This window comes from Schistocerca cancellata, chromosome 11 (assembly GCF_023864275.1).
Source record: "Schistocerca cancellata isolate TAMUIC-IGC-003103 chromosome 11, iqSchCanc2.1, whole genome shotgun sequence".
Lineage (NCBI taxonomy): Eukaryota > Metazoa > Arthropoda > Insecta > Orthoptera > Acrididae > Schistocerca > Schistocerca cancellata.
Window position 1 is genome coordinate 154,316,082 of NC_064636.1, and position 25,853 is coordinate 154,341,934.

The 25,853-nt window shown below is 41.3% G+C and overlaps 1 protein-coding gene across 8 annotated transcripts in view; it reads left to right on the forward strand.

Annotated features, from left to right (window-relative positions):
• Positions 1–25,853, forward strand: part of LOC126108616 (zinc finger protein 99-like) — a 107,919-nt gene that overhangs the window by 2,087 nt on the left and 79,979 nt on the right. For 7 of the 8 annotated variants that reach the window (XM_049913921.1, XM_049913920.1, XM_049913925.1 and 4 more), the window contains exon 3: positions 16,734–16,796. In XM_049913921.1, the coding sequence (XP_049769878.1) occupies positions 16,734–16,796 (63 nt within the window). Of the gene's footprint in view, positions 1–16,733; positions 16,797–25,853 lie in introns of those variants that run through there. The other variant, XM_049913926.1, reaches the window with a different exon arrangement.

Sequence of the window (25,853 nt, forward strand, 5' to 3'; positions counted from 1 at the left end):
TTAAATTTATAAATGGTATGGCTGCAGTTAATGCATTATTGCAGTGTATTGTGGTATGGAATGAGAATTTTAATTTATTTATTGATAATGTAAAATAAATTATTTATAAATAATTTTGAAGTGACACTCGCATGGTCACTAATCTGAGAAGTAGATTTTGTTTACTTTGTATATGTGAACAATATGTAAGTGGAACTGTCAGCAGCAAAGTTAAATTTCAGACAAATATTACATGGAAGCATAAATTGTTACACAGCAGAATGAATTTGTATGTTGGCAGCAAAGTTTTGATGGAGCCATGGGGTTACACATCAAATGTTGACAGGTTTGTTCATAACCACTTTCTGCATTTGCTGCACATTGTTATGCATATTGTTTGTGAAACTGGCACAATGTTAAAAGTTGCTGGTGTAAATAATCTTACATATACATGTCACTTAAAATCTGATGCAGTGCAACCGTTTGTAGGATATTCACCTATCAGCAGCAAAAAACTTCACTTGGTGCCACTAGTATTTATATCCTGCCAACCAGAATTGAGGGTACTGACACAATCTCACAAACTACTTGTGTACTGTCTGTGCTGAACAAGTGTGCTTCAACATCCATCTTAGGTGCAACTGCAAAAGTACTGTGATAGCATTACCGCAGTATTTGCGTTTGAATATATTTGAGTGCTTCATTATAGTTCATACAACCTATGTGATCAGCTTGAATTCATTTGACATGCAGTATCACAACACTAATCCTAAACCATCACTTTGAGGAAACAGTAGGAAAGTAAATACACTAAATTTTATGAAATACAGTAAAAGAGTGGTTAGACCCAACATAGTTCAGTCTTTGGCTTTCACTGCTGACGTAGTAATGGTTTGGCATACAGAATGATATGTGTGCACAACACACGTCATGTAAATGAAAAGCAATTTGAAGAGTCATTGACCTTGGACCTAAACTGGAGAACTATTCAAAGGCTACAAGGTTAAAATGTGGTGCTAGACCCACTCCCCCCTTGAAATATTGGTTGTGGTGGGCGTCTGATTCATAGTGCATCTCAAGGCCTAGCCTATGTTCAAAGGTGGCAGTGTGGCTGTGAGCTGACCAAGCCTAGATATGTGAAAGCTAAGTAACGGATGTGGTAACAAATTGACCAGTAGCACAGCCTAATGTTTACCAAAAAATCCAAATGGTGCCTAGAATGTAACTTTTACGTACAAGAAGACTTCTCTTACATTGTGTGCTGTGTTAGTGGGACTGAACTTCCTATGACCTTAAGAGATGCATGTAGACATTATATTAATTGAAAGCCACCTTCTTTGCCAAATTAACTAAACGTTAATTTTTAATTGGTATATATTTTGGGCATGAGCACATGCAGGAGTAATGACACAAAATTTTTATTCAGAAATTATTGAAGCATTTTAATTAAAAGAATCTTAACATTTAACGTATTTATTCTTCATGTTTGTATATTTATTTCAAACACAGTCACCGTGGCACAGAACACCTTTCTCCCAGTAAGATACCAGGTTGTTGGTGTCGTCACTGTAGAATGCTTGACTTCGTTGGCAGACCCACAGCCTCACCTACGCTCACACTAATTCATCACTATCAAAGTTGAGTTCCTGAAGGTGTTCTTTAGGTTTTGCAAACAGTCGAAAATTCTTTGGCTCAAACTGGGCCAGTATGGAGGATGATCAATAATAATGAATCAAAGGTGTCAGACTGTTGCAGGTGCAAAAAAAAAAGTTGTGTATGGTCATGCTGAAGGAGAGGGTGCTCCACATGTGGATGAAGTATTTGAATTGGTGCTCTGTTGTCTGAGAGTTTTCTCACATGCTGACACAGTTAAATAACACACACACACACCCATGTTACACCCTGCAGTTCAGAACTCTTCAGCAGGAGGGTGCTGCATATTGTGTCAGCAAAGTGGTAACATCAACGTGTCGACAGAAGCGTCTGATCCCACATGTCGGCTTTGACCCGTGACGTAAGGGTGTTGTCGTGTGTGACGTCATGATGGCGCGGAGTTTGGTTTGTGAGTGTGGCGTGTTTGTAGATGTCATTGTGTTGTGGTTTATTGTGCTCTCTGGTGGTACGTTCAGGGTTTTCGTTTGTGTGGTGTGATGGGCTCAGGTTGCTTTTGCTCATTATCCAGAATTGTTCGAGTGTCGGCTGTGTTTCTAGTGGACTTCATTTCAGTGAGTTAACGATTTTGTGTGAAGGTTAATTTAGTGTTGTTTGCTGTACATCGTGTGGTAATTTTAGTAAAATTAATCGGTTGTTTTTTTGTTCAGGTATGGATACGACGGATAAATTTGACAGTTGAGCTATATAGGCCAAGGGAAGTGTCTGATTCCAGATGATGAGGATTTTTTTGGGGGAGTTTTGTGATGTCGGTTTGTTTCGTCGTTTTGTGTGGTTTTGTATGTGGGTGGGTGTCTAAATTTGTTTATATTTAGTTTGCCCCCACCCAAAAACACCCCATTTCCCACGCTTGTCCCATTAGTGTCATTAGGCTATTTCTGAAAAGTGTGTGTGTTTGTTTTTCGATGTATTTTCGTGTTTGTAATGTGTACGTACTGATTTTATATGCGCCATATTGGAATCGTGGTTTATGGTCATGTCCGCCATATTTGTAATGTCATGTGGGTCAAAGCAGACGAGCGGGATCGGACACTTCCGTATTTCCACATCAACAGTGTAATATGCATGACAACTGATATTAAGAACAGAATCAAAATTTTGGAGGCATTATTTTCTGGTACACCCTTGTAATAAATTGATGCATTTTACAATTGCCTCAAATGTTGCAGAATGGTTCCCTTGGCATTGCCCAGCATCCAGGTGGAAGTCATAATACTAAATCCATATGCACAGCAGCCAAAACGTTATGATCACTGATCTACTATCAGTATAAACTCATCCAGGCAATAGCACCTCACCTTGTCTTCTAGTCAGACACATGCACGTTGCATGGAGTATCAGTGAGAATCTTGTCTTGTTGTAAAATAGGGAATGCACACAATCTGAGTTTGACCAAGAGCAGATTTTGATGGCCTGAAGGCTCGGTATGAGCATTTTGGAAGCTGCACAGCTATCCGGGTGTTGAAGTAGTACTGTGGCAGTTGTCTTCAACACATGGCAAAACAAAGGTGAGACCATGGCCAGACGTTATGGGGTTGGGCAAGTACTCCTCATCACAGATCGTAGACATCATAAGCTGGGCAGACTGGTAAAACAAGACAGGCAGCAAACTGTGGCATAACTAACATCAGGCATTAATGTTGGGCAGAGTACAAGTGTGTCTGTATGCACAATGCTCCAAACACTCCTAATGATGAGTCTGTGCAGCTGATGACCCATGCCATGACATTGACAACAACTGAAATAGGTATGTAACTATTGGCGCTGGATGTTGGCACAATGGCAGAGCACTGCATTGTCTGATGAATCCTGATACCTTCATCGTGCCTTCGGGAGGGTGCATTTCCGTCACCCACAAGGTGAACAGCCTCTTGACTCCTGTACTGTCAGGGCCTCCATTATACTCTGGGAAACAACCACGTGGGCACCCATGGGTCCAGTGGAGCTCGTGCGAGGCACTGTGTCACAAAAGAAGTATTTTAAACTGGTTGCAAAGCACATCCACCCCTTCTGTTGTTGTTGTGCTCTTCAGTGCCGAGACTGGATTGATACTACTCTATCCTGTGCAAGCTTCTTCATCCCCGAGTAACTACTGCAACCCACATCCTCCTGAATCTGTTCAGTGTATTCATGTCTTGGTCTCCCTCTGATTTTCACCCTCCACCCTTCCCTCCAATACTATATTGATGATCCCTTGATGGCTCAGAACCTGTCCTACCAACCAGTCCCTTCTTCTATAGGGTGGTGCACGAAATGTGTTACCATTTTGTTTTTGAATATAAACTCTATTGTCAATACAATCTGAAAGGAACATATACTACAATGAAGAGCCGTCCATGGAGATTTGTTCTAACTCAGTACATGCTCAATATGCCCACCATTTCGTTTGCTAACTTCCTTCAAACGAACACTGAAGTTAGTGAGTACCCTACGGCACATGTCTTCCGTAATTTCACTGCAAGCTTAAAGAATAAGTCTTCCTGAGCTCCATTAAATCACGTGGACGTTTCAGGAAATTTTTTTCCTTTAGGTACCCCCAAAGAAAATAGTCACATGGATTGAGGTCTGGACTATTGGGGGACCAATTTTGTCCATCATTGAAGCAACCTGGAGATGTGAGTGAAATGATCCGTATGTCAAAATGCTTGTGTAAAAACTCCAACACAGTGTTTGCAGTATGTGACCTTGCTCCATCTTGCATGAATCACTGTGTGGTGAAGGGCAAGGCAGTAGCTAGAAGCTGTGGAATGAATCTATTGCGAAGCATGCTCAAATAACGTTCGCTGTTCAGTTTCTCCAAAGAAAAAGGGTCCAGTATGTCCGTGACTGGAAATTGCTGCTCACGCTGTAATCCTCGGAGCATAATGTCATTCATGAAGCGCTTGTGGGTTTTCAGTGGCCCAAAAGTGTACATTTTGTTTGTTAACCACACCATCCAAATGAAAATGCGCCTCATCTGAAAACCAAACGTTGTTGAGAGTTTCTTCCCTATCCTCCACCCACTGAGCAAACAGTAATCTCTGCTGCTTGTGTTCTTCAGTGAGCTTCTGTGCACAGGTCATCTTGTATGGGTACATGTGGAGGTCACTTTTAAGAATGCATTGAATGGAGCGTCTGGATATTCCCTGTTGCACTGCTGCCTTTCTACACAATTTCCCATGACTTCTCTGTACAGCAACTCGTACCGCTTCAATATTATCCGGCGAACACACAGGCTTAGGCCGAGGTTGCTTCGGATCCAATACTGTTCCTTCCTGTACAAATTTATCGTACAACCTGTGGATGGTCTTCTTGCAATTTTGTGTTAAACTGTTGTCGAACACGCCTCTGAGTCACAACAAGGCTTTTCGTTTCATGAAAAAGTAACACAATTGCCGATCGTTGCTGTGTCGTCAGTCTTCCATTGTCAGCCATTACTGCTTACTAGTCTCCTAGCAGCAGTATCGTGAATTACACGTCATTTCATAACTCATTTGTTTTTCCAAGCTCTGCTGGTACTGCTGTAGAGATCCCAGCAGAATGTCTAATGTGCGTCGTAAATTCTAAAAGAAACAATTGGTAACACATTTTGTGCGCCACCCTGTAGTTAAGTTGTGCCACAAATTCCTCTTCTCCCCAATTCTATTCACTATCTCCTCATTAGTCACATAATCTACCCATCTAATCTTCAGCATTCTTCTGTAGCACCACATTCCGAAAGCTTCTGTTCTCTTCTCATCTAAACTATTTATCATCTATGTTTCACTTCCATACATGGATACACTCAGTGCAAATACTTTCAGAAAAGACTTCCCGACACTTAAATGTATACTCAATGTGAACAAATTTCTCTTCTTCAGAAATGCTTGTTTTAGCATTGCCAGTCTACATTTTATATTCTCTCTACTTCGACCATCATCAGTTATTTTGCTCCCCAAATAGCAAAACGTATCTACTACCTTAATTGTCTTATTTCATAATGTACTTCTGTCATCCCCACCCAATTTAATTAGACTACATTCCATTATCCTTGTTTTGCTTTTGTTGATGTTCATCTTATATCCCTCTTTGAATGCGCTGTCCATTCTGTTCAACTGATCTTCCAGGCCCTTTGATGTCTCTGACAGAATTACAATCTCATTGGCTAACCTCAAATTTTTTATTTCTTCTCCCTGGATTTTAATTCCTACTCAAAGTTTTTCATTTGTTCCCTTTATTGCTTGCTCAATATACAGACTGAGTGACGCCAGGGATAGGCTAAAACCCTGTCTCACTCCCTTCCCAACCACTGCTTCCATTTCGCTCCTCCCCTTTTATAACCGCCATCCTGTTTCTGTACAAATTGTAAATAGCCTTTCCCTCCCTGCATTTGATGACTGCCACCTTCAGAATTGAAAGAGAGTATGCCAGTCAACATGGTCGAAAGGTTTCTCTAAGTCTACAAATACTAGAAAGGTAGGTTTGCCTTTCCTTCATCTATCATCTAAGATAAGTCATAGGGTTGGTATTGCCTCACGTGTTCCAACGTTTCTACGAAATCCAAACTACTCTTCCCTGAGGTCGGCATCTACCAGTTTTTCCATTTGACTGTAAGGAATTCAAGTAAGTATTGTACAACCATGACTTATTAAACTGATAGATTGGTAATTTTCATGCCTGTAAACATTTGCTTTCTTTGAGATAGCAATTATTATATTCTTCTTGAAGTCTGGGGGTATTTTGCCTGTCTCATACATTTTGCTGAGCATATGGCAGAGTTTTTTCAAGGCTGGCTGTCCCACGGCTATCAGTAGTTGTAATGGATGTTGTCTACTCCCAGGGCCTTGTTTCAACTAAGGTCTTTTAGCACCGTCAAATTCTTCAAGCAGTATCGTATCTCCCATTTCATCCTCATCTACGTTCTCTTCCATTTTCAGAATATTGCCCGCAAGTGGATCGCTCTTGTATAGACCCTCTATAGGTCTCTTCAGTATTCCAGTAGCCAGTATCTATCTTACCCCTAGTCATATATGCCTCTGTGTCTGTAAATTTGTCCTGTTGCGTCCCTGCTGAGCCATTTTGCACTTCCTGTCGATCTCATTTTTGAAACGTTTGTATTCCTTTCTGCCTGCTTCATTTACTGCATTTTTATATTTTCATCACTCATCTGTTAAATTCAATATCTCCTCTGTTACCCAAGGATTTCTACTAGCCTCGTCTTTTTACCTTCTTGATCCTCTACTACTTTCACTAGTAATCTCTCAAAGCTACCCTTCCCTCTTCTGCTGTATCTCTTACCCATGTCCTTGTCAATGGTTCCCTAATGCTCTCTGAAACTGTCTACAACCTCTGATCCTTTCACATTATCCAGATCCCATCTCTTACAATACCTACCTTTTTGCAGTTCTTTCAGGTCTGGATAGATATCTGGCTATTACACATTACAACCTTCTCCAAATGTCGGCGGTATCTTTCAGTCAGCAGACGAGATTGGCTTTTGTGCTGCATGTGTCCCTTCATGCTTCCATTTCACTATCTCATCAGCAGCAGTGGACCTAGGGATGTTCAGGAGTGTGGAAAGCTCGCATACAGACGTGACACCAATGATACCCTTTCACCTAACCACATTCAAAGTCAATGAGTTCCGCGGAGTGCCCCATTTTGCTCTCTCATGATGTATAATGACTACTGAGGTCTCTGGTATGGAGTAGATGGCGGCACAATGCACCAAATATGAAAAAGTATGTTTTTGGGGGTGTCCCGATGCTTTTGAGGACGTAGTGTATAATGAATTTGTGTTCTGTGCAAAATTCTGCCAGACAGCTTCCTCTTTCATTCCTTACCCACATTCCATATTTACCTACTACTTTTCCTTCTCTTCCTTTTCGTACTATTCAATTCCACTCTTCTATGACTATTAAATTTTCGTCTCCCTTCGTTATCTGAATAATTTCTGTTATCTCATCATACATTTCTTTAATCTCTTCATCAATGGGGACCTAGTTGGCATATAAACTTGTATTACTGTGGTAAGTGTGGGCTTCATGTCTATCTTGGCTACAATAATGCATTCACTATGCTGTTCATAGTAGCTTACCCGTGCTCCTGTTTTTTATTCATTTTTAAACCTACTCCTCCATTACCCCTATATGATTTTGTATTTATAATCCTGCATTCATCTGACCAGAAGTTTTATTCCTCATGCCATCAAACTTAGCCAATTCCCACTATATTTATCTTTACCCTATCCATTTCCCTTTTTAAATTTTCTAACCTGCCTGCCTGATTAAAGGGTCTGACATTCCATGTTACAATTCGTAGAACATCAGTTTTCTGTCTCCTGATAACGATGTCATCCTGGAGATCTGAATGGGGGACTATTTTACTTCTGGAATATTTTACCCAAGAGGACACCATCATTTAATCAACAGTAAGGCTGCACCCCCTCGCGAAAAATTGCGGCTTTAGTTTCCCCTTGGTTTACAGTACCAGCACAGCAAGGCTGTTTTGGTTAATGTTAGAAGACCAGATCAGTCATTCATCCTGACTGTCGCCCATGCAACTACTGAAAAGACTGCTACCCCTCTTAAGGGACCACATGTTTGTCTGACCCCACAACAGATACCCCTCCGTTGGGGTTGCACCTACGGAACGACTATCTGTGTCGCTGAGGCTTGCAAGCCCCGCTACCAGTGCCACAGTCCATGGTTCATGCTAGGTCCACTCCTTCGTGACAATCATATTTCCCACTGGCAGTGGCATTTTTCATGAAAACAATGCACCATTTGACAAGGCCATGAGTGTGATAGAATGGTTTCAGGAACACAGTGGTGAGTTCCAGTTGATGTGATCACCATCCAACTCGCCAGCCGTGAACCTGGTCGAACAGATCTGGGATGTGATTTAACATAACTTCAGAAATCATCCCCCCTTCCAGAATTTATGGGAATGAGGTGACCTGATTGTACAAATATGGTTCCAACTTCCTCCAGTGATCTATAAAGGCCTCATTGCTTCCGTGCCACTATGTCTCCCTACTGTTGTCTGTGCCACAGGTGGACATACCAGCTTTTAGATGAGTGATGATAATCTTGAGCTGATCAGCCTATGGTAGTTACCATTATTGTAAGAAGATTGTTTTATTGTAATGATTCTGATGGTATAATGATACTGCCACATAAAGTTCGGCCAAACAGCACATCCTGCCCACGAGACCTGCATGGCTCACCCTCCAGTCCAGCTTCGAGACACCGACTGCCTGTGAGATCCACTGCTGTTCCTCTACACCCATTGTTGCTCCACAATGCCCACTGGTGCCACGAGCTCTGAGCTGTGAGAAGTGACATCTGCCAGGCACATGGGGCTCAAATTCAAAGAGGGAGCCCACCGTGGTTCAGCCTCCTCCACCAAACCAAAATCCCCCTTCCCCACCATTAAGGAGCCCTTTAAATTTCTTAAATCATTAAGGCACCCCACTAATTCAATAAAATTGGGCACAAACTTTCGAAAAAAATTTGTCGTGCCTATAAACCCCAGCCACACCTTTCTTATTTCTAGGAGCTGGAAATTTTCGCAAATCACTAGTATGCGCCTGGTCAATTCTAATGCAATCAGTGGAACTAAGATGTCCCAAGGATGTAACCTATGTGCCAGTGTCATTTTAGATGGTTTCACAGTAAGTCCCACCTCCCTCTGGTAAACCAGAACTGCCTCAAGATGTTGCAGGTGTTCAGACAGACAAGAACTGTAAATAACCATGCCATCTAGGTAATTATAGACACAATTGAACATGAAATCACCCATAACACTATCTAGAAGGCAAGACATAATGGCAACTCCTGTTGCCAAACCAAAGGGCATCCTGTTAAAACCGTGGAGGTTCCAATCTGTAAAGAAGGCAGTAATATACTTGGAAACCTCTGTTAACATGATCTGCTAATACGCGAAATTGAGATCCAGGACAGTAAAATACTGAGCCCGACTGAACCAAGTAAAAGAATTATGAAGATTGGGAAGTGGCACAGATTCCAAAACTACGTTTTCATTAACTGCACAATAATCCACAACACGATGAAACATCCCACTGCTGCCCATAGATACCGATAATATGGTAGAAGCATAGGCTGAGGTTCAGGCCTGATGACCCCATGTAACAACACATTATTAATCAAAGCACATATACATTTCGTTTTTGATGGAGAAAGCCTCTAAACATCCTGCCTCTCTGGAATGTCATTCGTAAGGCAAATCTTGTACTGGATTTATTGGTGACGTTCAATCTGTTAGTTAACACCAGTGGTAAATAATAAATAATTTCGAGTACCAGCTTCACCTCTACTGCACCAAGATGACTGAACTCAAATGGGGAACATTGCGGTAACACACTATGAATTCCTGTGGCAACCTAACAGGAGCACAATGTGTATTTTTCAGCTGGTTTAAATTTAAAATAAACGACCCTGCCTTGACAATATAACACCAACCCACTACCACTTACAAAAACACACCCCAAAATTAAGTCCACTGAAAGATTTTTAATTACTATCCACTTAACAGGCCAAGAAAATTTTCCAATACTCAGTTTTGCCAATCAGAAGCAACATCTGCCCAGTGAGAGCTTCACATTGGGAGTACGGATGCAAATGAGACAATTCACAGGTATGGTGCAACTCCAAATACCACAGATAATCTAAACCAGAAACTGAACTACCAGAGTTGGAGGGTGCACACTGGTTCCTGGTTAAGTTGTACCCAAAGGTAAGGCAGGGGTTCCCCTACCTTGAACTTGGCACGGAGATAGCACTTCGGCAGAAGAACACTACCATGCCCCCTCCATTCCTTGTGACATCAGCTGTTTGACTCTCCTTCCATGGAACCAGACATTGCCATACAAAATGACCCTCTTTGTTACACCGTAAACACATCCTACACTTGTTTCTTATGGGTGGTCCCCTTTTAAATTGCTTGGAATCCTGATCCCCATCCTGATAATGACACTTGAACCCCCATCACTGCTGGTCTGCGAAACTCAGGCTTCAATAGCAGACACCAAAGCCTCTAATTCAGTAAAAGGTGTGCATTTATTAGTGGAAGTAATCCATGAAAGGTCCTGTGGCTGCATTTTCGTAATATATTATTGAGTATTTTTATCTCTGTGACTTGCAATTCCAGGGATGGAATGGCCATATGCAATCATCTACAAACATAGGAAAAGGTTCATGAGGAAACTGCACTAGCCAAAAATGTTTATGTTTGAGCAGCCTCTTAGTACGAGGTGACAGTGTCAGCGCAATAATTGATTTCCACAACTCCCTCGATGTTGCACTTTTGTGTAAAATTCGACTGAAAACACGGCTTAACACAGGGAGTACAACATCTGAACAACAACATTATCAGCGATGGCCAAAGTGTCAGCATGAAACGTAAATTTGACCATGATCCATAGGATGGATTTCACCTGTCTTTAAATTCTACATTGAAAGTTCCATTATGGCTTGAAGCAGTAATGTTATTTGGTAAGGTAATTTCCCAAATGAATTTCCTTCTAGTCCTTAAAGGTGTCTGTAGCTGTAGCATTGCTACTACTTCCAGCAGTTATCTGTTGGTGGGAGGATCTTGTTCACTACCTATTGCTCCTAATTTGTCTAAATCAAGGAACTGCCCCTGTAACTGCAGAGCTAATGTAATCTGCTCAGAATAGAGATTACATTGTGGAATACCCCACAATCGATTATCCCAATAGCTCAATTGTGCCTGAATTGTATGTATTTGCTTATGATGGGGCTGATTACTTTCTAAACACTCTATATTCTGACACAAGGTTGTCGTGGCTGGAGCTCTGTCAGCTAGTGCAACATATACTTCCCCGGTGCAGTTGGTACTAATCACAAAGAGGTTGTCCAGGGAGCGGATCGAACCGTCCTAGTTCGTCTATATCGGTCGATCGTCCGCTCCAAGCTGGATTATGGGAGCTTCGTATACTCCTCTGCACGGCCATCGATCTTACGCCGCCTCAACTCCATACAACATCGGGGTTTACGACTTGCGATCGGAGCATTTTATACTAGTCCTGTAGAGAGTCTTCATGCTGACGCTGGCGAATTGCCACTCACCTACCGGCGCAATATACTGCTTTGTCGGTATGCCTGTCGGCTACTGTCAATGCCCGACCATCCGTCTTATCGTTCCTTTTTTGACGACTCTCTTGACCGTCAATACGGGTTGTATGTCTCTGCCCTGCTACCCCCTGGAGTTCGCTTTCGTCGCCTCCTTCAACACCTTAATTTATCACTCCCTGCAACCTTTCTAGTGTGCGAGAGCCACACGCCACCTTGGCTCCAGGCTCAGGTCCGTGTTCACCTTGACCTCAGCTCGCTCCCAAAGGAGGTTACCCCCGGTTCGGTCTACCACTCCCGTTTTTTGGAACTTCGTTCGAAGTTCATCAACATGACTTTCATTTATACAGATGGCTCTAAGACCAATGACGGGGTCGGGTGTTCCTTTATTGTCGGGGCACAAAGTTTCAAATACCGGCTCCATGGCCATTGTTCGGTCTTCACAGCTGAGCTCTTTGCCCTCTACCAGGCTGTTCTTTACATCTGCTGCCACCGACATTCTGCTTATGTCATCTGCTCCGACTTCCTGAGCGCCATCCAGAGCCTCAGTGATCCGTACCCGGTTCACCCTTTCGTACACCGGATCCAATGCTCTCTTCAGCAGCTGGTGGACGTCGGTTCTCCGGTTAGCTTTATGTGGGTTCCTGGCCATGTCGGTATCCCTGGGAACGAAGCTGCAGATGCCGCGGCCAAGGCTGCGGTCCTCCAGCCTCGGACAGCTTCTTGTTGTGTCCCTTCATCCGATTGTAGCAGGGTTATTTGTCGGCGCATTTTATCGCTGTGGCATGCCGATTGGGCTGCACTTACAGACAACAAGCTTCGGGCCATAAAACCTTTTCCCGTGGCTTGGACGTCCTCCTCACACCCTTCTCGGCTGGAGGAGGTAGTTTTGGCCCGGTTAAGAATTGGGCACTGCCGGTTCAGCCATCGCCATCTGCTGACGGCTGCGCCGGCGCCGTTCTGCCCATGTGGGCACTTGCTGACGGTTCGACACATTTTAATGTCCTGTCCCGATTTTAACACACTGCGTCTAGATCTTAACTTGCCAAGTACTTTCGATGCCATTTTAGTGGATGACCCACGAGCAGCTGCTCGTGTTCTTCGTTTTATCAATTTGACAAACCTCTCTAAGGACATTTAATGATGCTGTTTTTTAATCCTATGCCTGTCAGTCTGTCTTTTATCGTGTTTTCCCTTTTAGTTGTTGTTGTCAACTTGTGCCTCGCGGTGCATTCATAACGTAGTCAGGGCGCTAATGACCATTGAAGTTGCGCACCCTAAAACCACAAAAAAAAAAAGAGGTTGTCCACACCGGCATGCAGAAGAGCCACAAGTTCGGCAAAAATGTCATTACTACATGGAAGCTGACACACATTTCATTTGTAGATTAACTGTTGGTTTTTCAATAAGGACAAACTGGGACAGTCATGGGACCCCATGTTCAGTAGTGGATAGCTGCAAACACACACCTCATGGTGAATGACAGTATGAGGACACCTTCCCTCTTTACTTCCAGGAAAATAACCATCCTCCGTTACCAACCAAACATCCAGCAGGAAAAGGTGAAATGAAGTGGAAGGACTGGATGCATTGGGGTTCACATGAGTCTCCATTGTTTATTAAAACGTATTTATTTAAGAAAAATAACTGAAATCAGATACATTAGCAGGATTACAAACAACACTCTGAACTTTTCAAATTTAAGACATTAGACACCTTAGTTTAGTGACAATACAAATAAGGCAATAGTTAAAGACAAAAGCTGTGTCTGACACCAGTTCTTAGATTTTAGATTCAAAATTTCCATCTTCACAAACCGTAACTTAGAAAATGCTTCAACAAATGAACAAATAATTACTTGAATATAATAGAGGGAAACATTCCATGTGGGAAAAAAATATATCTAAAAACAAAGATGATATGACTTACCAAACGAAAGCGCTGGCACGTCGATAGACACACAAACAAACACAAACATACACACAAAATTCTAGCTGACCAATCTGTTTGTGTCTGTATATGTGTGGATGGATATGTGTGTGTGTGCGAGTGTATACCCGTCCTTTTTTTCCCCCTAAGGTAAGTCTTTCCGCTCCCGGGATTGGAATGACTCCTTACCCTCTCCCTTAAAACCCACCTCCTTTCGTCTTTCCGTCTCCTTCCCTCTTTCCTGACGAGGCAACCGTTGGTTGCAAAAGCTAGAATTTTGTGTGTATGTTTGTGTTTGTCTGTGTGTCTATCGACGTGCCAGCGCTTTCGTTTGGTAAGTCACATCATCTTTGTTTTTAGATATACAAATAATTACTTGGAAACAGATGGCTCTTTAAGACAACACAGAAGTATAACTCATCTCACAGGTTAAAACTGAATAGCTATACTGGAAGACAGAGCAATTTATAGCTGCCTTGGGACCACTAGAAAAAGGACATTATTTAAATACACCTCCAAGTGCATCTAGATAATTTAATAAAGTAAACAGGTGCACTGATTTCTAGAGCTGCCTTCAGGCAGACCGAGCAAGTCTCTTTAAATCTTGCCCCCAATGAGCATTTAAGTACTTAATAAGAGAATGTGTGTGCACAGATCGATATAACTGGCTTCAGATTCAGTGAAAATTCTATTAAGGTATACCGTAGAAAATGCGTAAATGATTCAGTATGTGAATGTGCATGCATAGCAGCTCAAGAATGCCCTTTAAAAAGGAAAACCCACAATTAGTAGTCAGAACCAACTTGTAGCAGTAAATAAATAACAGGTGAGAAAAGGTCGCACCATGACAACTTTAAAATAACAAACAATTGAACAATTAAATATAACCAGTAATTAGCCCTGAGACGGAATAAATTTCTTCCACTCTCCAGCTCACAAATGGCCAGTGAACGAACACAAAAAACATTCAGAGCTCAGTAACACTTGATGGTTTTACACACTTTTTCTTGTTCCAGCCTGTGAGCCTGAAATGGGCTAGTTACTCACCAACAGTCTATATTTTCACAAGTCTGGATGACGAACACAAAACACGTTCAGAGCTCAGTAACACTTGATGGTTTCACACACTTTTTCTTGTTCCAGCCTGTGAGCCTCAAATGGGCTAGTTACTCACCAACAGGCTATATTTTCACAAGTCTGGATGACATCTGAAGATGACATGTGATTCACATGGAGCCAATGAGCATGTGGCCATTCTAACAGTGCTTGATGGTATGTACAACAAGAGCACTCGACCCAACAAACCCCCAAAAATCAAAATGTACAAAATTTTAGTACAAATTTCAAATAGTAATTTACGTAACTTGAGTGAAGGCAGCCCATCGGTAACGGGCAGTGGTGAATTCTGTGATGGCTGATGTACAGAGGCAATGTTAACAGCCACAGCATGATGAGCATGCCCTGAGTCCAGGTCCAAACAATCAGTGTGCCACAACAGTAGAAAACTTGAGCAGAGTAAGGAGCATCTAAATTCCACTGTCATTCTCACTTAATACAACTGCATGGCCACTGTAGTTGGATAGATCAATGAACTCGTCAGATGATTCTCATCAAAAACTCGGCCTAAGGCTAAACATGGTCACACTTGAAACAGTGTTCAGGATTAGCAAATAATCGAATCCATTACTGAACGTGGGGAATTGAATAGCAATAACAAGTTTGTCTGGTTGCTGGACACTACCCTAACCCCTTCCAAGGCAATGCCACAAGGTATTAAGTTGTGCAACACAACCCAAATCAGGCAGTTTTTCAGATGAAAAAGCTTGTTGCATAATGTGACTTCCACAGAGAAGAACCAATAGCAAATACAGATAGCCAAGACCACACCAATGTTCCATCGTTTCTTAACACCTGTGCCTGCAACTATTAACTCGACAGAACTTGTAAAGGGCCACTAGTCACTCCATTCTGTCAATTTCAGCTGAATGGCAAATACTGCCGATGTACCCTGCAGGGCTCTACCATGCCCCATGGCGCCACAAGCTCCAAGCAAAAGAAATGACATCACCAAGTGTGCAATGGGAATTCAAAGAGGTAGCCCACCATGGCCCAGATTGTAATAATAATAAAATCATTACCATCATTATTTGTACTAGTATATCAGTATTAATGTAGGCAGTTAATCAATACAAAGATCAATTAATAATAATATGTTGCTGTATTCTTTCTATCTTCTGCCCAGCATCTCTCTTCAAGGCATCCTCTTTGCATACACCATTTTGCTTCATTATTTTGTCGATATGCTCCTTCTGAAAGTTAAGTAGTCTACTTTGTTTCTATCAGTAAGGTGATTTCCAATCAAAAATTATTCTTTGGCTGCTAATATATCACTTTCTCAACAGATGCCAATATCAGTTTAATGATTTTCTTCCTGTGCTATCACTGTTTCATTTGTTCTCATTCCAACACTTCCTTTGACATTATGGGTTTTTCAGTCTTGATATGTTGGTGCTGCTCCAAAAATAATCTTTCCAGAACTTTGTCTTCTTTTGAGATCAGCAAGTAAAATCCATAGTTAGGATCCATACAATAGCCTACATGTAGCCTACACTTCCTTTTTATACTGTTAGAAACGTGCTTGTCCCTCCAAAAGGAATTCATAAAGTTAGATAAGTAGTAAGTAGTGAGCCGAGTAGTGTGTGTGTTGATTTCATTGTTTCTGGTAGTAGCTGTGTTATTTTATTTGATTACACTACCATTTATGTATATGCAGAAAATGAAGGTAGAAAATATGATTGAAAACAATAGCATAGGGAGAAGGCTGAAGCTGAAGATCATAATGAATTCTCAAAGACGTTGTCATTAATCAGTCTTACAATTTTTTGCTACCTCCCATTGAAGTATACCATAGTGGACTCGTCACCCAGAATTTGGAACTCAAAAGACAATGCATAACCAAAACTACTATTTAGTTATTAAGTAGTGTGATGGCTGGGCTTTATAAATGTGATACTTTTATATAATATGGGAGGACTGTGACTGTTTAAATGTACTCATTACAGTTTGTTATTTTTACCACAGGCCCAAGTTTACCCATTCAGCGTGAATGTAAAAGAAGAGCTGGAGGAGGATGCGAATAAAGAGGTAAGTTTAGAATTTATGTGATTGCATGGAATTAATCATTGTTTAGTTGTGGTGAAAATAATGACATGGTTATCAATTGTGTGTGTGTATTCACTTTAGCAGTCTGGTTTTTACTTTAGGGTAAAGATGACAAGAGTTACAGTATTATAGTATGCCCCAGGCTGGAAACGAGGAAACAGGTAAAATAGAATATTTTGTTACACCTTACCTATATGGATTTAAACATTATCTTAGAGCAGGTAAAGTAGTTTAGCTTGTGGGTTTGTAGAATTGCTTCTTTACAGTATAAGCACAAATAAGAATTGCATGAGATTGCATTGATGGAAGGGAAGTTATATGAAAATTGGTACCAAGTCCCAACACTCCTGTTTTCCTGTTTTAATGAGTAGTTCCCTTAATGGTTCCGTGTATGTGAACTCTAGCATTGGATGTTTTTATTCACCATGTGATACTGCTGTGACAGTTACAGAATCATCCAAGAAAAATCTATACAAAGTAGTGCAGAAAAAGTGGGTGATCCTAACCTACTGAGTAGAGACTAAGGTGTCTGTGCATACATTGCAGGCGGTATGGACAGGCAGTCTTGTGAAGTACTTTTGAATAGATGTCTGAAAGCTGTTGTAAGCTGCTACTTCGACAGCCCATACAAAATTGAAATACTTTAGACCTTGTAACCATGAACAGGCATGTCCTTACAGATGGTATTAGTGGAGAGAGGGGTTAGTGATCATGATGCCAGTGCAACAACAATGGTAAATGAAGTTACTGAATCTTTCAAGAAGGCTAGTTGAATAGATTTGCTAGAAAGAGCAGGTAAGTAGATGTTAACATCCCATTTAGACAATGAGTGAATGTTGTTCACTTCCAATATGATGTACATAGAGGAATATGGGCAAATGTGAAATGAACTGGAAATCACACACTGAATAGGTATGTGGTGAGCAACTGGATTATAGACAGAAAAGACTCACTGTGGTTTAATATGAGAATTCAGAAAACACTGAGGAAGCAGACTGTTGTACACTCAGTTCAAAAATGTATGCACAGTGGTGACGGGCAAGACCTAATGGAAATTTTTCTGTCTCTAAAATGATCTATGTGTGAAGCATACAACTACCACCATCATACATTAGCAACAGATTTTACAGGGAACATGAGACATTTCTGCTCAAAGCAGTCATTGGCCAGTCTGATGTGGCTTTGGAGGAAGGCAGGAGATGATCACTATCCCCTCTCTGTATTGAGTTTTCAAGTTTGTGCAGGAGGATCATATAAACATATTGTTCTTTCACTGTCTCACAGACTCCTGTATTGGGAACATAATAATAGGATCCCTGGAGTAGAGAGGCAACTGGAAGAGTTGAAAACATAATAGTTGCCATGTCCAAACGGAATCACAAATCATTTGTCCAGCGAGTACTCTACAGCATTGGCCCCTTACTTAGCTTGCATTTATTGCAAATCTCTCGCCTAGTGCAAAGACCCAGGCAGCCGGAGAAAAAAATTCAGGTGGCTTCTCTATACAGTGTGTTACAAAAAGGTATGGCCAAACTTTCAGGAAACATTCCTCACACACAAATAAAGAAAAGATGTTATGTGGACATGTGTCTGGAAATGCTTAATTTCCATGTTAGAGCTCATTTTAGTTTCGTCAGTATGTACTGTACTTCCTCAATTCACCGCCATGATTTCATACGGGATACTCTACCTGTGCTGCTAGAACATGTGCCTTTACAACTACGACACAACATGTGGTTCATGTACGATGGAGCTCCTGCACATTTCAGTCGAATTGTTCGTACACTTCTCAACAACAGATTCGGTGACTGATGGATTGGTAGAGGCGGTCCAATTCCATGCCCTCCACGCTCTCCTGACCTCAACCCTCTTGACTTTCATTTATGGGGGCATTTGAAAGCTCTTGACTACGCAACCCCGGTACCAAATGTAGAGACTCTTTGTGCTCATATTGTGGACGGCTGTGATACAATACGCCATTCTCCAGGGCTGCATTAGCGCATCAGGGATTCCATGTGACGGTGGGTTGATGCATGTATCCTCGCTAACGGAGGACATTTTGAACATTTCCTGTAACAAAGTGTTTGAAGTCACGCTGGTACGTTCTGTTGCTGTGTGTTTCCATTCCATGATTAATGTGATTTGAAGAGAAGTAATAAAATGAGTTCTAACATGGAAAGTAAGCGTATCCGGACACATGTCCACATAACATATTTTCTTTCTTTGTGTGAAGAATGTTTCCTGAAAGTTTGGCCGTACCTTTTTGTAACACCCTGTATAAGATTGGTAAAAGAACATTCGTGCAAAATTACAGACCAATATCATAACACTTATTTGCTCCAGAGTTCCTGAACATGTCCTCAGGTCAAATATAGTTAATTTCTTTGAGATAGAAAAGTTTCTATCCACAAACCAGCATTGATTTTGTGCAATACTCATCTTGGTATTGTGTCAAATTACATTCTGTGAACCATGGACGATGGGTAATAGGCTAGATTCCACATTCCTGTATTTTTGGAAAGCATTCGAACAGTGCCCCACTGCATACTGTTAATAGAGGTATGAGCATATAGAATAGGTTCCCCGATATGTGAATGGCACAAAGACCTCGCAAGTAACAGGGGCCAGTACTTTTATCTCAACAGTGACTGTTTCTCAGAGACAAGAGTATCATCAATAGTGCCACAGAGAATAGTGCCATATCTATATGTGAAATGATCTGATGAGCAGCATTGTGTGTCTGTTTGCTGATTGAATTGTGCGTGGGGAAGGGTCATCACTGAGTGATGACGAGGATACAAGATGACTTGGACAAACTTTTTATTTGGTGTGATGAATGGCAGGTGTAGAAATCTTCAAGTGAATGCAGATGAGTAGGAGAAACAATCCCATAATGTTAGAATACAACATTGGTACTCTACAGCTTGACAGTCTGGTCAGTAAAATGTTTAGGCATAACATTGCAAAGTGATATGAAGTGGAACAAGCACATAAGGATGGTAGTAGGATGGGGAATGATCAACTTTTTTTGTATTTGGAAAACTGTGGTTCATCTGTAAAGGACACTACATATAGAACACCATTGAAATGCCTACTAGTAGTAGTGGTTGTAGTTCAAGGTGCCATCCATGATGCACCTTTTGGTGGATTGCACAGTTTTCGTGCAGATGCAGATGCACAGCAGCCAGAAAGAAGCTAATGAAGCTGCAGATTCCATGTGAAGTGCATTTTCAAGCTTTTTAAGTTTGGAAAGCCCATTTGTAAGGCTAATAAGTAACCAAGGATCGATCATCTGCTTGTGTCATGAAGAGAATACATGACAGAAAAATAAACATTAAATTAAACTAGAGGTAAAGCTGTTATCAGACTTGAGGTTTTAAGCACTGGAGTTCTCTATTATACACAGTCCTGCTGACTACCATTTGCTGTTACCCTCCTTCCACTTCTTGACTGATTTACCCAACCAGTTACAAAGTACCTGTCGTTCAATGATCAAGGACCTTTGGATTTGTAGCTTCACAATTACCCATTGAGCCACCAAGTACTAGAAAAAGGCAGAAGCATTTAGCAGTAAAGTCTAGAGTTATTAGGTAATAATAGCATGGGACACATAATATGAAAGAAAGGAACCAGAATAAATAGTTGCATAATCTTAGATTCCATACTGAATGCACACCAAAATAGTGGTTTGTCACATGTATAGAAAAAAGGCAAAGGTAATTCCAGTTTGTAAGAAAAGTCAGAGGAAATACATGCAAAAGTACTGACATACCAATTTGGTGCAAAAATCTTCTTGAATGATTTTGTGATCCCGTATGATGGCTCTTGAAAAAAATAAATTCATCTACAAGAATGGAAATGGATCCCATAATTACTGGGCATGTGAAACTGTTTAGTCTGTGTATTCACAGTGTTGCCACAATGTAGTCAGCCTGTAAAATGAGACCATAGTTCTGAAGTAGTATTTGTGGGGAAAGCTAGCTAAGTTGATGAGCCTTTCAATGTCTCAGCACTTCTGCCGTGCAGTTAGTCGTTACCTTATGCCTTTAATTACATGCAAGCAGTAAGATACATTAGAACTGACTGGTACCTGGTGTGAAGTACCTGCCATTAACACATGTAAACTATACAAATACCTTCTCTTGTGATGATGTCAAACAGTAATAGCTAACAGACAAAACCTATGGAATGAAAATTAATGTTTCCATAACTGCCTACCCATTTGTGGCAGAAAGTATTTTAAGTGTAGTTATATCTTGGCAATATAAAAATATTGTTGAATCTGAGAATCCCTACTTTCACTAGTGGTTGAGGGGTTACCACCAATAGCATATGCTTTCATTTATTGCACAGATTTTATCCATATCCATTCTTTTCCTTCCTCTCCCCTCAACTCTTCTGGCACTCCCATCCCAGTGGTGTCTCACTTGTCGCTTGGGTGTACATTCCTTGCCTTACTAAGTATTTCAAGGGTTTGTACTTCAGGTTTCAGCCAGCTTTCAGTTCCAAGAGTATTTTGATCATGACAACTTTCTGGAGGGCATTAAATTCAGGGACTACAAATACATCAAGAATTTACTGTTAACATGTTGATGGTAGTATGGTCTTTACTTTGTTTGCAGTCTGATTTCTGTATCTCTGAACTGATTAGCGTGCATTCATCAGAGGACCTCAAACTACTGCCTAGCCTAAAAAAAAGCTTGGTTCGTGTAGTGCACCCCTGGCCCATCAAGTATTCCTAGTATTCTCCACCTCATAATGCATGTCCAGCAGTCTGCAGTCCGGACAGTCAGAGAATCGATGAAGCCTTTGGCTGAGACCCTACACTCACACCAAACCAAAGGACTCGAATCAGTTCTGGGAATGCTGATACAAACTGTGTGTGCTGCATGCACTCACGTGTGACACAGGGGCTCTTCGCCATTTGTGCTACCTCTCAATATAAACTGAAGATGGCCACAGGACCTAAACGACGGGTAACATTGGGGCCAACATGAGCCACAACTTGTAGACAGCCACACCCTGTGTGTTTGATAGCCACAAGCAGGACATTTTCCACATCTCAGATGAGGCTCCCTGGCAGACATATTCAGTACTCGTAGGATTTATTTCCAGTCCTGGATGCCATTTCCCTAAGGAGCTCCATAATGCATTTAACATTGGAGCTTCTTATTAACTAGCAAACTCCTCTCCATCTGTGGCTGTTTGGACCCTATTAACTAGCAAACTCCTCTCCACCTGTGGCTGTTTGGACCCTGATGAATGAACACCTGCCAGTCCACTCACAGGGTCAATGGGTGAGGCCAGCCTCCACATTCACTCTCTCCCTCAAACAGCACTAACAGTTGCAACCCATCCCTCACCATTTGGTGAGGACAACTCAGTCACATTGGGTACACTACAAGGTGTGTTGACTGCATAGCCATTGGGTAAAATAGGTGGCACCTTAGACATCCCATGTGACAAGCCAGATTCTCGGCCCCTCTACTACAGTAGGCAGCAGCCTGAATGCTGCTGAGCATGGCAAAAAGCATCTTCAGCTGTTGGTGAACTGAGGCCAGCTCCTCCATCTGCACACACCGTGCTCACATGATATCCATTCCAATACTACTATTCAAAAATTAACAATAAAACACAGAGAAAGCAGTATATCTAGCTTGCTATTGTTCTGATGTTTCACCAGTGGAGGCTAATGCATTACTGCACTGTGTAGCTGTTCATTCAAAAGAATTAAGAGCTGTGCAACAGACTATGATTACTCTTTAAAGTTACTAAAATATGGGATTGCGCCTCTTGACTGCAAAAACATGGAAGGAATGTAATCAGAAAATGAGAGAGAGAGAGAGAGCTACATATGACGGGCTTATTTCAATAGTGGTACAAGTCAATTACTTCCACTTTTCTGCCTGTAATGCTTCTGAAATTAATGATACAAACAAACAGAAAGAAAGGTTCATCTCTAGCAAGAAGCTATATGCTTGAATATTTTTGGTATCTCAACTGCAGATTTTTCAGCACTCATTTAACTTCAGGACTCTGTATCTCAAGATGAACAAAAATGGACTTGTACCAATATTGAAATAAGCCTTTCATATGTAACTTGATTCTGAAACAACCCCAATTTAATTATGGTATTGTTAGCAGTCAAATAATGTACTGGCTTCATCTCCGTTTCAAGTAACGGTAACCTAATGCATACATGCTAATTGATTTTGTGTGCTGTGGGTGTCGTTTCAGGCAGGCTTTGGCTGCTCAATAATGCTACATTCAAGGAGCAGAGCTTTTTGACTAAACAAGGTCATTAAAGTTAGCCCGAAGTAAAGTTACATATTTTTGGTTAAACATAAATAGGAGGAGTCACTGTAAGTGCAAAATAAATTTTTATTCAGATCTAATTTCTACATGTCAAATATGCTTGTGTTGTCTATTCTTTTGGACATGTCCAAGGAGACAGACAGTGTTTTGATCCTGCAGCCACAATTACTCAGGGCACAAAGGAAGTAGAGACATTAGTTGTCAATGGGCATTAATTTACATCAATGAGGAGGATTGAAAATTTGTGCTGGACCAGGATTTGAACCTGAGTCTCATGTGGACTGGGCAGTTGTGGTGACAACTATGCCATCTGGACACGTTGAATTGGGTTGGGTTGGGTTGGGCTGGGAGGAAGAAACCAGACACAAAATCATCGGTCTAATCGGATTAGGGAAGGATGGGGAAGGAAGTCGGCCATGCCATTTCAAGGGAAGCATCCCGGCATTTGCCTGGATCGATTTAGGGAAATCACGGAAAACCTAAATCAGGATGGCCAGACACAGGATTGAACTGTCGTCCTCCCGAATGCAAGTCCAGTGGTCATCCCATCTACATGGGCTACTCTAGCATGCTTCCTGTCAGACCCAAATTCTGAACTTACTCACCACTGATGCAGTGCTCATGCTCACGATCATCATTACACATGGTGGCTCACTGGTTCCTCTAAGAGTTGGAGAGTGGTGTGCATCTACACTGAAAGCATCATAGGGTGAAATCACCTTAATTATATATTTATCGTCCATTCTTTTGGACATGTTGATGCACCGTCACACCCTGTTGCAACAATCTGAACATGTTTTCCTTACTGCAATCCTTTGGCCAGTGTTGTGGACATGAATGTATAATATTGGCATTCCATATTTATGATAATTTCGTGCTAAAAACAATTGTCACAATATGGCATAGTTTTGCTTGCAGGGGTTAACCCACAACAATGGGGACAAACACTCAGCCAGTGTGATATTCCTCCTCTCACTCTGCCATTATGGTCAACACTCACTCATTGTGCAGCTTCATTACTGCATCTGAAAGCAGCAACAATGCATACCGGAAGCATTCAGTGATTGACTAACGATACCTGGTATCTTCTACTGATTTGAATAAAATATGCTTATCTTTCAGTAGGTAATTGCTCATCCCTAACAGTGCTCTGCAGGTTTGTCACATACTGCATTTTGAGCCTTTGAGACAAGCAGTTGCTGGCCATTCAATACAAACAAAAGACGACTGTGAAATAGGCTGCACAAATCTATACATTACAGTTCTGTAAACATGAGATTACATCTCCGAAACTTACACATTGCTGCTACATAGTGACCCTACCATTTTCCAGAGAATATGTAGTGGAGATCACAAAGCTAATAAAAGGTCTGATCTGCTCCAAATTTGGTGATAGTAGTTCATCCACAGCTTGACTCTACAAATTAAAAGATGTTCTGTTGCCTCACTAACAAATGTTCACTGCCTCTTCAGCCAACAGCCAAAAAGTGAGCCTAGGATGTACTCTGAGCCCAACCAACAGATTATGTTGTTGCACATGAAGCTGGCCAACAGAACTTACAACAGATCTTGTATGAGACAGTGGTGGATACAGAAAAACCTCACGGAGGGGGTACTAAAGATATCTTGAGCAACCTTAACTTTTACTATGATTATTTTTTTATTAAGTTACATGGAAAAAAATAAAAAAGTTTTATTTAAACTGATTATAAACATATACAAGACAATGCCATCTTATGATACAGAAAAGTTACAGTTGTTGTTCTCATCCTTAAATTATGAATTTTATGCACCTATTCTTCCTGACAAATCGGTTAATTGCATTGTCAGTAGGATAGTCAATGTCAGGGCGAGTGACAAACAGAGCTAAGCCATGAAGTCGATCCTCCTTCACTGTTGACCTCAGCCATGTCTTTGTACATTGCAATGTTGAAAAACTTCTTTCTACTGTAGCAATAGATGCAGGTAGACAAACAAATATTTTGTACAGCATGAGCAAAGTAGGATAGTCAGATCTAGGACAGAGAGACAATGCTTGCTTAAGAGAACACAGTCATTAAGGGCTTTTATTCTTGTTTGCTTGTATTGAAGAATCTGTCCCATAAGTCTCTTTTTAATCACAATGTGTGAGTCTTCTTCAAACAACAGTAGTTCAGTTAAGCACTGATTCAGTTTGTGCACCAGATCATTACCATCATGTTCTAGTAGTTGTGATCGCAAAAGGATGTTGAATTTTAAATGATAAATATTTTCTTCAGCAAAACGCTCTCTCATGCCAGTCGTAACATAGACCAGTGTTAGAATAAAAGTTTCTTTCCAATATGTCATAGCATCATTATGATCGCAGTTTTCCCTGTGTCGTTGTCTGCCATCCACTGGGCACTTCATGGTGACCTGTGTGGTAGTGAACATTCCACAATCTTCCTGTCCCTCCATCAGTATCACTACCTTGGATGCACGCCCAGATGGGCTCTCAACATTGCTGACTGGAGTGCTTTGGCCTTTGCTGTTGGCCTTGAATCCCCACCGCATGGAGTCATCAACAAGGCAGTCCAGAATATAATTACAGCCATTCATTCGGCAGTTGATTTAGCAATCCTCTGTTCCTCAGGCCTGCTTGGACATGAGAGTACCTTGGCGGCCATCAGAGATTGCAGAGGCCATTAGCGATAGTAGGCAGGCTCTCCAGCACCAGAAGTGGCACCAGTCAACATAGCATCTTAT